This window comes from Episyrphus balteatus, chromosome 4 (genome assembly GCF_945859705.1).
Source record: "Episyrphus balteatus chromosome 4, idEpiBalt1.1, whole genome shotgun sequence".
In the NCBI taxonomy this organism is placed as follows: Eukaryota; Metazoa; Arthropoda; class Insecta; order Diptera; family Syrphidae; genus Episyrphus; species Episyrphus balteatus.
In genome coordinates this window covers 34,445,327-34,463,946 of record NC_079137.1, presented here as the reverse complement: position 1 = coordinate 34,463,946, position 18,620 = coordinate 34,445,327, and the positions used below count along the sequence as shown (strand labels likewise).

The 18,620-nt window shown below is 31.3% G+C and overlaps 1 protein-coding gene across 1 annotated transcript in view; it reads left to right on the top strand.

The window, feature by feature from the left end:
- Positions 1-18,620, top strand: part of LOC129918901 (serine/threonine-protein kinase 10) — a 247,701-nt gene that overhangs the window by 122,022 nt on the left and 107,059 nt on the right. Inside the window, exon 11 of the mRNA XM_055999657.1 lies at positions 13,834-14,082. Coding sequence (XP_055855632.1) covers positions 13,834-14,082 — 249 coding nt within the window. The remainder of the gene's footprint in view (positions 1-13,833; positions 14,083-18,620) is intronic.

The following is an 18,620-nucleotide window of genomic DNA, read 5'->3' as shown; positions in this document are numbered from 1 at the left end:
ATATTATATGTATCTTCTTTAATTTCAGGTGCACTTCCCTCGAAATCGTATTTTATCCTTTTCAATTAAACAAAAAATATTTCCAAAGAATAAAAAACAAAACTTCCTTAGTAAAATATTTCCATGCCTCTTGTCACGTGCATATATTCAATGTCGCCGACAAACGAGGCGAGATCGCACAAATTCCTCATGCCACATTCGAACATCTCTCAAATACCCTACCTACATCGATGTTTGAACTGGAAAATGGTTTTTTTTTTATTCAATTCCTAGAGACAATCGTCTTTCTAGCCTCTAGAAGCAACTCTTCACACAGAAAATGAAATAAAACAGAAATTAGAATATATGGGAATGGTTACCTCTAGGTACTGATGATGCTCTGCAACCTTTGTCCAAAGATTCCATTGCATGTTGTTTCCCTTCGTTTGGGTATTTGCTTAAACAAAAACAACAACAGCAGAAGGTAAAGCTACCCGGTCATAGCATCACGTGTCCTACCTTTCGGCTTCTGTTTTGCCCTGTCGACCGACGACGCTAAACAAGACACACAATATTGGCGTTGTTGCGTGTAACCGCCAATAAGTAGAAGCAAACAGCTCCACCATACCGTACCGCCCCGCGCCGCCCCGCCGAACATCATCAGCACCATCCAAAAGTCTGCTTCGCTCTCTCAGCACCTGAAAAGAATCATCGGCTACAAAGGTGTTAAAGGGTTAGAAACGCATCGGTTAATCCTTGTCGACTTGGGATAACAAGAACAATTGGTAAAGCGGCGAATTTAAGAGGAGTTTGCGCGCAGAGCCGCCCTCGGCCCGCGCTTTTGCTTGCTTGGCTGCTGCCAAACTGATTTGGCGCAAAACGAATTGCAACACATAATCTGTAGCCCGTATCTGTATATCTCTGATGTGTGTGATCGGAGAGGAGCAAGTCGAAGCAGCAGCAGCAGCAGCAAAAGCAGCTAGACCTATTGGCATGCGCAGGCATTTGGATTTATATGCAATCTGCGTTCTTTAGTGGGAGATCTCAGGGTTGTGGTTTGTTTTGTGTATTTTTTTTTGTTCGTTGTGATATTGCCGCCTCAATTCTTCTGTCAGGTTCAGCACCTCGTTGGAAAAAGAAATTCAATTTGAATTGGCCTGGTGCTGCTGTTGCTGCGAATCCTTCAGGAGCTCTTCAGGTAAAATATTCACGAAAATATTCCCCCAGAGCAGCAACTGGCAAACTGGGAAGCGAGCAAGCAAGCAAGCGTGTGCAATTTGAATCGGGTGTGAATTGGATTGGATTGTTGTCCAAACACATGTTCAACAATGTTTCCGAACTTATAAATATTAAAATTGTCTCGTTTGTCTGCTGAGCCGGTCACAGCTACAGTAGCTGGACTTTCTGTTGCTGGTCCTCCTGGCTGCTGCTGGTACCTACTCGTTGGGAATAACAAACGTGTGGCTGTCTGTTTTCAATGCACAAGACCATAGTTCTGGATTGTGTTCCCTTATGATGGCCAACTAATCTCGGGTGTAAAACAATTGTCAAGTCAGCAAATGCCACAAAACATAAAACAAAACAAAAAAAAACAAAAAAAACCAAACAAAACAAAACAAATAATATACAGCAAACGAATTTTTGTTTGTTAACAGACAAAAGTCATTGTTTTCAATTATCGAGAATAATGTTGGTTGTTGGCTGAAAGGAACAGTAACAGCAGCAGCAACATAAACGAATTGAACGACGACAACGACGACAATGTCGACGTCGACATCGAAATCGACATCTCGCATCCCTGAAACAATGGGTGTAACTTATCCTTGTGTATTTATCATTCGGTGCGGAGATTTATTCCCTTTTTAATTAAAAACAAAATAAACTCGATTTGCAAGGACTTAAAAAGTTTGGCCGCATTCGTTGCTTGGTTGGTTTGGTTTTGGTTGGGTGTTGGCTGTGGATGATGATGATGATTGAACGAAACATTGAAATATATGATGGTACGTCACAGCTAACACCACTGCCGCATCCAACTCCACCAAATGGTACCTCATCACTCTTTGGCTTAATTAATTTAATGTCGCGCGAGCGAACTTTAGAATTGGCACTTATATGAGAACCATCAGCCAAAACCAATTGCAATTTAAAAAATATTCAAAAAATCAACAGAATTTAAAGCAGGGCTGTCGTTTTCATTACTTTTTTTTCGACGGCAGTTAGTAGGTAATTCACTCCGGATCTTAGAATAATAGACAAAAAAAAAAAATAATCGAAAACGGTAACCTCGTGACATTGATCAAAAATAGGACAACAGTTGTTGAGTTCACAGCCACATCGCAACTGAAACCAAAATAAAACCCTTAATATTACGAACTTGCGATAAAACTGCTAAAATATTTTTTACTTGCAATATAGGTTGCGATAAAACTGCTAAAATATTTTTTACTTGCGATATAGGTACATTCTATACTTAACATCGTCTTTTATCATATTCATATTCAAAGTCAAAATTTTGAAAAAAAAATAACAAAAAAAACTTCGAATTTATTTTTTCCAAAATTTTATATAATTAAGTACATAATTACTCCATACGACTTTTTTCTTGTCTTAACCTGCACCCTCTAGCTTTTAACACATTCTTTCTGTATATCAAGTTATGCATACGTAAAAAAAAGCTGAAATCACAATCACACATGACATTACGTTTGAGATGATAGAGAATGCAAAAAAAGTGGGTCTCGAAAGCTCGTGTGTCCATCAGTCATTCTGTCAGGATGTCTGTCGGTCTGTATAAGGAGCTACTGCCTAAAAAAAGGGTCGATTAAGTTCAAAATTGGTATGTAGTAGAGGAGTTTTTGGAATTAATTCGTTTGCACAAAAAATAGGTTACCTGCTTGTTTTTTGACTTCAACAAGTAAAATATAACCGAAACCCATGTGAAAAACATGCTCCACTAATAAAATTCGGGATGAAGGTTTAAGATAAAGCAGGATTTCGTAAGGGTACCATTTATACCATTTTAACGGACTTATCGGGGATTTTTCCCTATTTCCCAAAAAAACACCCTTTAACCTAAAATATTTGTATAGACTTTTTGGGTTCTTGGTTTCTGTTATAAATGAAACATTTTTACCAATTTTCATTGGTGTAATAATTTTTTCCTAGTTTTTGTGGTACTTCTTCTTCCTTTTTCTCGGCGCTGTTATGATCTCGATGTCGAGGGGATCATAACCTTCCCACGTTACTGCTTCACACTAGTGATCCGCCTGTGGGGTTCGCCGGGTTGACCTCAGAAATCGGCGGCAAGCCTCCCGGTTTTGTATTGTTCCGTTTCTGAGGCCAACTGAATGCTGGTGTTTTTGCATTTGCTTGTACCAGGAGTTTTTAGGCCTACCTTTCTTTTTATTTCGTTTTTGTGGTACTAATTCCGAATTTCATCATTTCTTAAAAAAAAACACCCTTTCACTCAAGATAATTTTGTACACTTTATAGATTCTTAATTCTTATACCAACCAAAACATTTACATCAAGTTTTAAAAAGTAATAAATTAGTAAAACTTAAGTCAGCTGTTATGATACCTTCCTCACACACAACTTAACCCATCAAAAAAACACCCTTTCACCAAAAATAATTTTAAGAACTTTATGAATCCTTTGTCCCTGCTTTATCTTAAACCTTCTTCCCGAAGGCATGTTTTTCACATGGGTTTCGGTTATATTTTACTTGTTGAAGTCAAAAAACAAGCACCCTTGTTTTTAATCGGCAATAACTTAGAGCAATCGTATTGACTTTATTTTTATGTCATTGGATTCAGCATCAAAAAATACCTTGAAAACATGTGTCATATGATGATATTTGATCTTGAACTCTAAGAGCAAGTTCGTGCGACCCAGCTGTGAAAAAATCTTGTATGTTTCTAAATTCAAATTTCGGGGATGATGTAATAAAATAAAAAGTGCGACAAGCCTTATAAAAAGTAAAAGTTCTGCGCCCGAATATTTTTTTTGAGTGTTATTCTAGCGTTAAGGCACTGATTTAAACTAAATTCCTTTATGCATTTCTCACTATTCAACTATTCGTAAACTAAACCGAGTTTGAGTATTTAATACTAGACACTTTTTGTAGGCAGTTAGATTTATCATCAAAATAGCTTAAAAAAAATTATTTTAAAAAATTAATAAAAACTACCCTCCTCCTGCTACATCTTGTTTACGACCTTATAAAAGCTATTAATGTTAAAATATGTAGCACAGTATATACAAACTGACATGTAGATTTTATTCTGCTATGTTTCCCAAATTTAATGGGCCAAACTGTAAAAATGATGAAATACCATCTTTTGGCAGCTCAGAATTTGGTTTATGTCAACAATATTTGATTAAATGAGTTTTTTTTAATGATACTGAAAATAAAAAAATTGGGTTGCGAATTTTAGTATCTTAACTTCTTTATGGCAACCCTATTTTAAAGGAAAAATTGTCACATCGCACATAACTAAATTTGTCATAATATCTTTGTAGCTTGGTCAATTTAGAAAATGATTAGAATGTCAAACAAAAGCCTAGATAATGAAAAAAAAGTAAATAAATAAAATAATTGGGTTGATTTAAGCCTACAAAAATTTGATTGAGTTAAAGGCTAAAACATACATCAGACAAGAGTAATTCTCTTGTAAATACAAAAAGTCGGGTAACAACTCTAAAATACGAGCAACTAATCGACTAGAAACTTTTAACCTTAATTCATCTTACAAATTGTTGTTTCTTTTTAAATTGCATTAGTCAACTTTTTATTTAAATAAAAGAATTAAAAATGAAAAATCTGTCAAATTGCATACAGAATTTTAAAATTTCTCGTTTAAAATGTCGACTTTAATTTTATGGATTGTGAATTTATAAGTTATATTATTTTACTCTTTGATTCTATTTCAATATTGTAAAAATGATATAAAAACATTATCAATACATTCTTGTAAAAAGTAGTAACTCATTACTATGTAAACATTTTGGCGACATCATTGTTCCGAACGCAGCAATAAAGCGTATATTCGCTTTAAGTTATAACGTTTCGTTTTTGGTTAGTTATATTGGGTTGGCCATTTGCCAGGAGAGTAGCAATTCGAGAATAAACGACCCGACTGCACCAGCTGGTAATTTTCGAATGAAACTTTTAACCAAAAGCAACAAAACTCTATAAGGGTATTATTTCAAACCCCCTCTTAGAAAAGAGGAGTTTGTAAATTCATAAAGTTCCAACACATTCTCTCGCATTTTCTGGCCCCACAGTAAAGCAAATGGCATGAAAAATGAGGAATAATTTTTGAAAGTTCTAACTGGTATCTTGTTTTAATGAAATAATTTGCAATTATTAATAAAGTTTGGAAGATTAAACATCAGTCCTTACATAACAATTTTGTAACAAAAATTCTAGTTTTTCAAGGAGGAAAAAAGGGTTTTGACAAGTATGTCAATACTTGCTAAGATGTATAGATTTCCATTTAGGAGTTAAAAGCAGTAACAATAGAATTGAATTTCAGTATTCCAGCCACTTATTTTGTCCTACTGTTAGAATGTCCTCTCTGCAAAACTGAGTCTATATGGAATGGATGTTCCTGTCGGAACCAGTAATTAACAATGAATAATCTGTTGTTCGGGGACGTTTGCTTTTCTGCCTCTGTGCTATTGGATTGCTCTTCTTCAGCTCTTTCTTTGGATTGGTGTATAGTAAATCTCCTTTTTGTGTGTGCAATATGCATGCATCTACAGACTGCAGGGTGAATTCAAATTACGTATTCCATCATATTTAGTACCTTTGTCTGCAAGTGACGAGAGATATATACGTCGTCCGGTCCGTTTGGAAAGGACAAGCTGGTCCAAGTCAGTTTAATCTATTCTCGAACGATGAAAAGCAGTTAGCTATGCCAAAAATGTTTGTGATGATGTGATATATAGGAGGTGTTATAAGTTTGCTGCAAAATTTTGCAGTTTTGTGGAATTTTACGAAAACAAACATGAAAATTGCTTTGAAGAGAGAAAAGACTATGATGGAAGGAAAAAATATGAGAATTTTTGAAGATGAAACGAAGAGCAGAATTATTAGCTTTTGGGGTTTTAAGCATATTCAATTAAAAAAGTGAATGGTTTGTGTCGTGTTTGGTTTGCCATTTTGGAACATGAATTAAGGGATCCAAAAGTGTTTGATACTCTCTAAGTCCCTTAAGTGAATATCTGATCCTGCCTCGGGGAAATTCAGTAATTCAATATAAACTGAGAAACTGAAAAGCATTCATTAGAATTTTGTTAATAGGTTACCGATAAATAAAGGATATTTTTTGACATTTGGCACCCAGTGTGCTATCCTCTCTTCAAAACTTCAAGTCAAAGATTTTATTTTATCCGCCAAGTTGTTTTTCAAAAATACAAGCTGCAATCGTTTGTTTACCGTGATGAATGAATACAAAACTAAAAATCATCGTTTTTCCACCCTACGATATTCAAAAAACAAATTTTGTACTGAAAAATTCAAAAGTCCTTAAAATTCCAAAAAAGAATTTTTTCTTGACTTAGCTGCATGTTGTTAAGAAAATAAGACCTCTTAATCGTATACATACAAAACAGAGACGAAATCATGTAATCCCATTTTTTATCAGTCAGTGATAAAAAAAATCTAATTGCATACTATTTGCGGAACTCAAATTAATTTACCCTATTTTTTTTTTTCTTTTAATGAACGAATTTTGTGTTTTATTTTTTACATACCTATACAATAATGATGAGTATTACTCATTCTATAAATAAAAATTTTGTAAGAATATACCCAATATATGAGCATATTTTGTTTTGAAATTTTCCCAGCTTGAGATGCTTACTGGGATAGGATTTTATGCATAAATCTGTCTCAACAAACACACAGGATCTTGGTTTTTAGATCCTCTGTGCTATCAGTGAGCTCTTATCTTTAGCGGATAATGAATACAGGCTATAAAAATTCAATTGCTTTATGCTATACATGCGGCTGGTTCCGCATCCTTATCGGCCAGCTCCTTTCTTGTGTAATTTTCCGCCTTTTATTAACATTTAATCTAATTTACGGCACACGGTCTGGCTATTACTGACTAATACCGCGCAGTTCACTACTGCCTGCAGTTGCAGCTTCTAGCAAGAAAGGATTCTTATCCGTTGCAGCATCTTGTTGTATGGTTCGGACCATAGAGTGTGTGCAAATAGTGGGAGCTGGAGTCTCGATTTTCTCATAAATTTCTCGAGGACCCATAGAGTTAACATGCAAAGAAGTTACCTTTATAGTGGCTGTTGTGGTCTCTCAATAGTAATAGTGGTGTTGGTGGTACAACTATATGGAAGTTGTTTAGCCTTGTATTAGCAACAAATTTTTGTGCCCGCAGCGATTTGATCGATCCGATGCGGATGCAAGGCTTTCCATGCCTCTCGTTTTCCTTTTTGTTTGTTTATTATTTTATGTGATGTGAAACGTAGGTGACCAGTGCAGTGGTAGTGTTTTTTTCGTCAGCATAGTTCGCGGCTTCTGTTCCAGTAGCTGATGGCCATAACCATACGATGTCTGTCGGTTTTTCAGCAAAGCGCACGAATGCGTTTTCTTTATTGGTTTTAAACTGTCAGCATCACCTCTAATCTTTGAAAGATCAAGGTAGCAGCTTCTAATTCATATTATCCGCGCTGAATGTGTTGCTTGAATGAGCAATATTGTTTTTGGCATCAGCTTTGTCAGCAATAAGCAAGTAAGTAAGTTAAGTGAGTGGGAGAGTTCAAGTTGTGGGCAATTTTTTTTTGTGTAGTGTGTGTATGGTTTTTTACCGCGTAGGTGACTCAAGCTAGATTTTTTTTTTTCTGTTTTCAAATAGAAATATAATATTTGTTAGAATGGTATATAATAGAGACAGAAGTGTCCATTAACGAGCTTAATTAATCGATTTTTCGTGATTGTTTTTTATTCGATATATTTCAACTCAATAAAGCCAATTAAATTTGAAGTGTTTCAATATTTTTTTTTTTTTTTTTGTTATTTTGGAATTCAATTTTGTATTTAAGGAAACAAAGTTTGTCATGGAATGATATAATAGCAGCAGTTCAATAAATTCAAACAGTCAGGGATACAAAATATGTAACACTTTGAAATAAATAATTTTTATATCGGTGCTTGGGAAGGGCCACCATCTTGTTTCGGTGTTTTGAGCGTATGTGTTGTTTTGCGAAAGGTACCTGAACCGTTTCCTTGATTTCTAACTTACTTGCAAACAACTTAATCGATTTCAACGAAAATTTTTTGTTAAAGTGAACTTAAGATTAAAACAAATTTAATTTTTTTTTTATTTTTTTTTTTTTGATGAGACCATTAATTTTTTTTAATTGGAAAGTATGTTTTTTTTTAATTTAATTTTAATTTTAATTTTAATTAGGTAATAGAGAAACTATTTACCTAGTTAAAAAACGGCTCTAACGTCTTAATTTTTTTGTCTAAAAAATAAATTTTATAAAAGAATTCATGAAATTAAATGTTTTTTTTTTTGAGGTTAAAACAATTTTTAACTTTAAAAATATATTTTTCTAGTTTTGAAATCTAATTTTATATTATTTTTCTATTTTTTGCTAAATTTCTTACTAAATTAAATGGAACCATTCCTTTTTTGGGAACTTTTTTTTAGGTGGTATATAGGTACCTAGAAAAATTATGCAGTACCTGTTTGGAAAAACTGGGAAAAAAGGCTTTCTCGAGATCAATTTTCAAAATGTGCTAGTAATGATTTGTTTTCCAAATTTTTAATATTTTGTTAATATTAACGATGATGAAACATTTTTGAAATGTTTTAATTAACAACGGATATAAATCATATTTTAAACTGTTCTTCTTTCACACAGTAGATACTCTTGCTTCAGAAATTCATTGAGTACATAAAATAAAATTTTCGCGTGAAGTTTTTTGTGATGACAAAATTTGGTATATTTTGTAATAAAACCTCAAAACATGACTTACATAATTTAATGCACATCAAAATGCACGAAGGTACAGTACAAAGGTACACTAAGCGAAAAAGCAATAAGCTGATTACCTAAATGCAATGTATAATTTGTACCGATAGAATTGCGTAATTTTATATTTGTTAAATTTACGTGTAAAAATTAAATTTAAATTTTTTTACAAAATCTACCATCCAAGCATACAAAAAAAAATATTTATATTAGAAATTTATGTACTGTATTGTTTCATTTGTGAAACTATGCTAACCACTAAATACATTTTATTGGACTTATGTGGTTACAGATCACATACGAATGGAGATGGTTTTTAGTGCCTCACTATATTACTTATACAGTACTAAGTACGAATAAATAATAAACAAAAGTTAATGAGTAGGTACACAAAAGCTTGCGGATGTGATTAGTACATTCATATCTGTACTTATTACATAATATCTATATCTATACTCATCAGATAAAACGATGTACTCAAAACATAAAAGTATGTATTAAGTACTTAGTATCTGCACTCATTAAAGTCTAAAATCAGTACATTAACCTCTGTTATGAGTATATTTATTTATGTACTGAGTACATAAAAATTTGTTATCAGTGCAGCCAAGTTTTCATACAGTAAATAAACGTCTATACAGATTACATAAACTGTCTGCTTAGTTGATAAGTACATGTACTCAGTACAACTCTGTACTCAGTATACAGTTCTTTTCATAAGTAAATCTTCACCATGTAACCTTTATTAAAGAGGACAATTTTAATTTTTTATTTTTTTGCATTTTATGCCGAGTAATTTGATCATAAAAAGGTTCTTCAACAACTTTCAGGAATAAAAACCCCTAAGTCTACAATTAAAATATTAAAGTTTGATATTATTTTGTTTTGTGCAAACAACTCACTACAATGGAACTTCCAACTCTGCTGTCCCACTTTCAAAAACATTAAAAACACAAACCATGTTTTTGAGAATTTTTCATAATAAAATCGATAGTGTCTCAATTTTTGTGTCGCTCACTGTCAATAGACCCAAGTGAATGAAATATGTTCTCTATATTCGAGGCTAAACGTCATTTCGCAGTTTTATTTAATTTCGAATGGAATTATTTAATTTATTTGCCCAAATCCATGTCTAAATGGATCTCTAATCCAACAGTATACCAAACAGTATGCCATATCACCCTCATTCTCATACAATATAGGAGGAGAGTCCATTCCATATTACCAATTGAAATGGATTACTTCGGCGTGGAATAAAAATTTCTCATGTCCACGCGGAGTACCTAACCTATACCATCAGTATCAAGTTATTGGATGTTCACTTCACAAAAAACACCGAACACCACACCCTCTTATACAAAACCAACATATACAGTCGGAAAGAAGAGAAAATTTGAAAAATAAAGAATGCTACATAGACTTAAGTGGGCAAATCCTCAGATCGAATCTTTACATATTTCTGGTGTTTCATTCTTTTTTTGAATTTGAAATTTCCATTCATCCTAGAGAAGAAGCAAGGATGTTTTATTTGTTTTTTATTATTTTTTTTCCTTTAAATTATTATACTTTTTGTATTTGCCACGATTTGTGGTAGTAGCAGTTGGAGTGTCTTCTTTGCCAAAATGTGCACTTTGCTTTTTCACAGCAAAAAAAATATATACATTGAATGTGTAGGTACATAATGTTTGTGTAGATAGATGAACGTTTTTTGGTTTTTTTTTTTTTTGTATCGAGAAACCCCAGTCCTTTTTTGGAGACAAGCAAAGTATTGAAAGCACAAAGCGATCACGATATTGGAGAAAATTTATCTAACAGATTTATGTATTTACACACTCGGGCTGTTCTCTCTCTCTCTCTGGTTTAGGAGGTTGCCCATTAGGTTTTCTTGTCTATTTTTTTTTTCTTTTTTTTTGTCAAAGAAAATTGCGCGTTTCGGTGACAATTTGGTATTGGAAGTATTGCATATAATAAAACTTGTCAAAATTTGCATATGGTTGATATTTTATTGGAAAAAATCTATGCAGTGTCAGGATGTTTGGGGAGGGTAAAAGACGGTTATGTCGAAGATGGTATACGAGTATAGGAAATTGCAGAATGTGTTTTGGAAGTTGTAAGCAAATCGGTGAGGATGAAATATATGTGGCATAGGACAGACAATTTAGACTTCTTCTTGCGGTGAGAATTGATTTTTCATTGTGGGGTAATGTAGACTAGGTTATGGGTGTTTTTTTTCTTCTTTTTTGTATTTTTGCTTGGTAACAGATGGTTTATGATTTTTTCTTAAGGAAATATATATTGTGGTTATTTGTGAAATAAATTATACTGTGTTTGACTGATTTTATTGACACAAATGTAAATACTGTCATTTTATTCTCTGTCAATTCTTTGATATTCTTTAGTTTTAATAACTGCAATGACGTAGTTTGAGTAAGTATCAGAAATGAAGAACATTTTTAAGCCGCATTACTTTTGCGACAGAGAATCCACACAAATCAACGCCCAACAAAGGTGTTTTAAAGGATCTAAGAAACAGAAACTCTTTTGAAAATCTACTTATAAACTCCCAGAACCAGCGAAGGTAACATTTGATACCATGAAGTAAAATATTGGTCAAGAAGTAAACTTTTTTGGTGTTCAGTTGCAATCGTTTCGAGTCTTATTCATTTGTCCACCCAAAATTTTGGTTTGTCCACCCTTCAAAAAAATTTTAGAGCAAACTTTTTTTGGGAAATATTCGAACAATTTTTTTATAGCGACTTTCATACAAAATATCATTGTTCTCTTAATATATTGCCAGTCTGATAAGTTTGAGTAAGCTTTTGTAAGTTTGAATACTTAAGTCTGATAAAGGTACTGTGTGCCGAAACAGCTGCTGTACCTAACAGCAAAGTAAAGGGTTAAAGTTTTTCTCATTTGAAATAGAAATATGTTTTCATAAAACTGTTCTAAACTACCTACTACCAAATGAAAAAAAAATTGAAAGCGAAAAATAAAAAGAATTTAAACTTAAATGAAAATAAATAAAGTTTGCTGCTCAGCTCTTTTGTTTCAACGATTTCATTTAGGTATAGGTACTTGCTTCATAAAAAAACATTTGTCTTTAGATATTTTTTTTCTGAATTCGTAGAAAACTTAATTAACACCTAAATACTAAATAATAGTTTAAGACGATTCCTGCTAATTTTAAATCAAGTCATCAGAAAATTGATTTTTTCAAAAGGATTAATTTAATTTTGGAATAATTAACTAGCATTTAATTAGCACTTAAAGATGCAATACCACAACTCATGTTCTGCTCATTTTGGCTACTCTTGAGAGACATGATAAACTTGCAGTAATGTTATTCTATTTTTTCAGGAGTAATTTGAGCAAAGAAGTTTTGGAGGTCATTATACGGATCAAAATAGTTTTTTTTGTTAAATTTGTCCAATTTCGCTGTTTCTTCGTAAAATTTCGTCACATGTTTCAACAAATAAGTATTTTTTCATCTCATAACTTTTATTCGTTTTTTGTTTAGTAATTATTTCCAATCAATCAAATTTCTTGTATTTTCCTTGAATGCCAAAACAAAATATAAAGATCCTAAATGACCTAAACTATAAACAGCTGTGACTTATCAAGAAAAACTTTCTTGTGTCATTTGTATGAATAAATATTAAAACAAAATTATCAATTGTTAGAGGTTAGCCAGCTGCCGGGATGATGAGAAAGTTGTGGGAATTAAACATCATTATATATTTTGTTAATATTAGTTAATGCCCCAATTTATTTTTTTTTAAATTTCTAATAGGTACATACCTCGTAACCCAGAAAAGTGTTAAAAAAAAAAAAACAAATAAATAAACTTTCGTCTTATTAAGAAAACTTTGTATGTACCTACTTGTACTTATAGATTCCATGTTCACGGGAAATTGCACTCAGGCGACGAAAGTACCACTAGATAAATGTCAACTTTACCACCAATGTTTTTTTTTGTACTAAAGCTCTGTCTTGTATTCAAGAAGAAGAAGAATATTTTTAAGAAAATACTTAAACAAATATACATCAAAAATATCCTTCGTATTAAGGTGTAGACTTATTCAGACGTGGTTATAGTTTTATAACACCTACAAGCACTCAACTACACAAATATTCCACATTTTTGCTTAAGCCACCTTTTTAAACAACTTCTTGTATACATATTTGTTCTTCAAAACCTAATGATTATTTTTCGTTAAAAAAAACCTCTTAAATAAATTCTCACACTGAAGAGCACAAGCAACAGGATTTTGATTCTTCCCCTAAAAAAATGCCATTCAACAGGCTTCTCCGTTAGAAAGAAAATTTCCCATCAAATATTCGCGTATTTCGGATCCACTCCCTTCCCTTCAAGGAATAGGGCAAACACTTTACAAATTGATTGAATCGCATTCCTAATTGAACGAATTGAGAGATATGTTCTTATCGCAACGGGAATGGTTTGGCTCTTTGAGGGCGAAATATACTCTATATCCTGTGTGAATGTCGTTTATTTACTGTGCAACATCAACTTTAACCAAAAACTAGGTGGGTGTTTCAATTTTCAATTCGGCAAAGCTTATCTAGTAAATTGATTTTTCTGTTTACATAGCCAACATAAACATATACACCAACAAAATACTAACAACGACAACAAAAACGATAAATTACCCATAATTTGGCTTAGATACACGAGGCAGAAGTTACCTATCCAAAGCTATTAATCGATTAGATTTCTGTTTTTTTTTGTTTGCATTATGAATCTTTAATCAACCAAAAATTAATTAATCAATTTTAATCCCTATATAACATTATTTTAATTATGTCTTCCTTTTTTTTATTTATTTGCAGGCGTATGAATTATCTACCCTAACTGGTACACAAGTAATGCTGCTAGTTGCATCGGAAACAGGTCACGTTTACACATTTGCAACACGCAAACTGCAACCGATGATTACATCAGAAGCTGGCAAACAACTGATCCAGACCTGCTTAAATTCACCCGATCCGCCAAGTGTTGGTGGCGGTGATCAACGTATGTCAGCTACAGGATTCGAGGAAACCGAACTTAGTTACAATATAGCCGACGAGGATTCAAAAGTAAGACAATTAATTTATGGTCATCATGGTCACGCCCATCTGGGACATCCTCAAGCACCCAGCCATTATGGTCTGGAACAGAGTATAATGCAATCGCCATATTCATCCGGTGGTCAGCCATCGCCGCTATCGCATGCGCAAGGTTATCCGCCACATGGTGGACATTCGCATCATTCGCATGTGCCACATGTGCCGCATTCTACTCATTCCCATATGACACATGCGCATGCGCAACGATAGATTCTTTGTAGTAGATTGTTAGTAGGTAGTAGTTTTTCTTTTATTTAATTAAAATAAATAAAACAAATTAGGCAATAAAATGACATAATTATTATCATATAACACTCGTGATTCTAGTATGAAATGTCAATTATTTTTTGACAGTTTGCATCTGTCATCGAAAGATGGCGCTTATTTTCAAAAAGTTCAAAGCGATCAAATACAAATGAAAAAACAAAAACGATCAATGATCTCGCTAAGAGGAGCCTCATAAAAATACTAGATTCTCACAAATGATGAAATTTTCTATCTTTCGAATATTAGTTTATAATTATTATTTTTTGTTTTAGTTAAATTCATCTTTCTTTTTCTATCTAACCTTTCTTAAAAAAATATAAACATTTATATTTTTTTTGTAATTTATATTATAAAGAAAAGAAAAAAAAAAAAGAAAATTTGCAAGTAATAATAAAATACTTATATGAAACTAGTCATTATTAGAAGAAAAAAAAAACAAATTAGATATCCGTGCCATAAAGAAGCAATGCCATAATCTCAGAGATACGAAATATAGTAAATGTTAATATTCAAAGATACACATACACTGAAAGAATAAACACTAAATAAAAGTTCGGTTGTAACTTGTGAAGTGAATTCTGAACATTTTAAAAAGAGACAAAACAGTGCCATAATTAAATATTTAAATATAGATATATTATATTTTTTTAATATTTTAAACAACAAAGAAACAGTTATATATCTCAAAAAAAAATGGACTTAAATATATAAATAAATAAATCAATGTCTTGATACTATGGCAGTTGCATTCAAATGTGCAATAATAATTCGCAAAGAAACGAGGACTATCAGATTATAGGATTTAGAATTTAGGATTAAAATCACCAGAACAAAAAGTTAACAAAAAAAAAAAAAATTAAAATCATATAGATGCGGTAAGTTTTTAATTGCAATTTTTAATCAGATGGGCGTGACCAAAAGCTTAAAAATCTAAGTTAATTTTGTTTGGCTTAATTTGTTGTTTATTTTGAAAATATTTTTAAAAGTTGTAAACATTTATGTACAAAGATGCAAATTTTATATTTCAAAATCAAAAAATATATATTTTTTTTATTTAATTCATTTTAATTATTAAATTTATTTAATTTATCTGTCGTGATTAATTTTAATTGAAAAATGAAGTGATTCTTCATGTACGCGGCTCATTGCCACCGCTTTAATTAATTCTTTGAGATTCTTCCTGTTTTTTTTTTTTCAAAATTTCTTAAAAATAATTTAATGTTTTTTTTTTTAACCAGAATTTTATTTAATTTTACTTTATTAGTTTTATTTTTTTAATTATTTAATACATTAAAAGTTTATTTTTTTGCATCTTTGTACATTATATGAAATTTTGCAACTTTTTGTGTGTAGTATTTGCATAGTTTATTTTTGCTTTTGTGTGTTGTGTAGTTTGAGTAAGAAAAAAAAAATAAATTTGAAGAATTTATCAAAACGAACAAAAAAATAACAAAATATTTTTTAAATTTTAAAAATATTTTACCTTGTATATTTATTGTTGTGATTACAAATTCAATTTTTTTTTGTATATAAAAACTCTATAAATTGCAAAACAAAAAAAAAAAATAATTAGAAAAAAAAATAACGTAAATTAGTAATTTTAGTTTTAAATAAAAAAAAAATATATATACATACTTAAATTTGCAATCAATATTCCAAACAAATAAATTTCTGTCAGACAGAAAGTAAAACAACAAAATATATATCGTACATAAGAGATTAATAATGTTTTTTTGAAAAATCAAAAAAAAAAAAAAAAAAAAAAAACACAAAAAATTGTATAACTAAATTAATTCATAGTACTTAAGAAGTGTTAAAAACAAACGATTAAATCGTGGATCTGCAAGAGTAAAAAAAAAGGTAGGCGCAAAATCATTCGCTTATTTTTTATTATTTTTTTATTTAATTTTATTAATAATATAGTATGAAAGTATAATTTAATTTAATTTATTATTTTTTCATCTTAAAACACAAAAAAACAAATTATTATATAAATAAATAAAATATATAAAAACATTATACAAAACTAAAAAGTGAAACACATCAAACATTTTAAATTATTTATTATTTTCTCTCTCCTTTCATCGCTGCGTTGTTTGTTAAATCCATTCCACTTTTCATTGCGGCTGCATTTCTTCGTTGTATACATTCCTTTTTGTATTTTTAAATTTTGGTTTTTGTGGTGTTCATTGAATTAAATAAAAAAAAATTATGAATTTCGCATTTCTCTACGTCTACGTTGTGTTAATTGAATTTGCCATTAAGTGTCGTCGTTTTGCTTTATCCTTTATGACCATTTTATATTATATTTTTTTATATTTTTATTTTTTTTGTTTTGAAATTCATTCCGAAGAACTCTGACAAAACTAATGAAGCAGATAAAATGACATAGCCACGGAATTGCTTCTCTCTATTTGGAGTTACTCGTCTTAATTTTAATAGTCACTTGAAGGCATGAATGGAAGAGTAGTAGAGTAGCAGAGTAGTATAGTGTCCTTAATGGTTAAAGATAGGAGCTTAGCTATCCGGTTAAGTTTGAAATAATCCAATATTCAGAACAATGATGCTTAATGATGTAATAAAATATTTAATTGTACAACAAGTACATCATTAAAGGTTTTAATTAAGTAATTTATGAACTTAAGAGCTTTGCTCAAATAATGCTTTTTGACTTTAGGTATTTTTTTTTTCTTTTTGTGTTTGAAATTATTTTGGAGGGGTTGGGTTTTTTTTTGTAGGTAGATAGGAATAATGATGAAGTTATGAAAAAAAGTTAATATACAAAAAGAACTGAGTCAAGAAGTGGTGTAAGTTTACAGAGTTCAGGGTTTATTGAGGTCATAAAGATGTAAAATAGTCAGCTATTACGATCTGGGTAGTTGCATTAAATAAATGGAAGTAGATGAGTATTTTGTTTTTGATTAATTAATACGAATATTGTAAAACATTCCAAGTAGGGGGAAGCATTTTTGATAAATGTGAAGGTATTTGCAGGAGTGAAGGTAAAAGTTAAAAAAATGTATTGTTATTTGATATTTTAATTGGAATATTATGTTTTAAAGTTGAACAAATTATTTCGTACATTGTTTGAAAAATAAATTGATAAGTACCTATTTCCACTATCCGATTTTTTTGACAAAAACTTAAAACACAGTTTAATTAGAATAGCTTAGCTCAATATAAATACATAAAAAAAATTTATTAAAATCGTTAAAGCCGTTTTCTAGAAAATTGCAATTACTCAGAAATTTTTTATGGGAGGTACAATTTTTTTGGTGAAAAAAAAACAACCTTTGAAATTACGTCTACTTAGATTTATGTTCAGTTGGAAGTGAACGCAGACGCACGTACAGACCGTTATGACGGACGTTATGACGAAAATCACTTTTTGGACTTCTACAATCTTTTTTTTTTGACACGAAACCAAGTAAAGAGCAAGTAAATTACATAGAACCATTGCAAATGCCTATTGGCTGCCTAATTTTAATACTTTTTTTTTTAAGAGAACTGACAGAGGTCAGCGAAAGTTACTCAAATGAGGCTCAAGCGGTGTGGTATAGTTAATAAAGTTTTTACTATGGTTGGGCGCGGTATATAGCAAAATAGCATAGAAAATGACCATCGTCAAAAGATCCGATGTAATAGATTTTCTAATTAACGCCTAGTCAAACCTAGTCAAAAAGTTCTATAGTTTAGCCTTGAGAGCATTAGAGGGTTTGTCTGTCGATGATCTTCCTCATGAATCTTTAAAACTTGACAATTTTATGAAAAAGTTCTTGTCTACCTTCATACTTACCTACTTTAAATATTTTTCCCAATCTATAGAAATGCTTCTTTTCAAAGTTTTATACGATACCAAATTAATTCCATTGTCAAGAGTTTTTGTACCAAAACGGCATGAATCGGGCTATAAAAGTTGGTTTCATCCTTTTTTACATACTTACCAGTGATCTAAATAACGTAAAAACTTTGATATTTCATTCCGTGAATTCATCTGGCCGACTTGGCGGAATGAAAAATCCTACGATACATTGTAGATGATGTAGGTAAAAAAAGTAGTCTCGAGATAATGTCAAAAGAAAGTTCCAAGTAGCTTCCTGTCGAACAATGCCTGTAACTTAGTTTATTTTGAGAGTTTCATTGTTCGTAACAGTTCACAGTTTATTAAACAATTTTTTTTTTAAATTCATCAGGGTGGCCTTAAGAAATTAATAAAGTTAAGTCACGTACAGACAGATAAA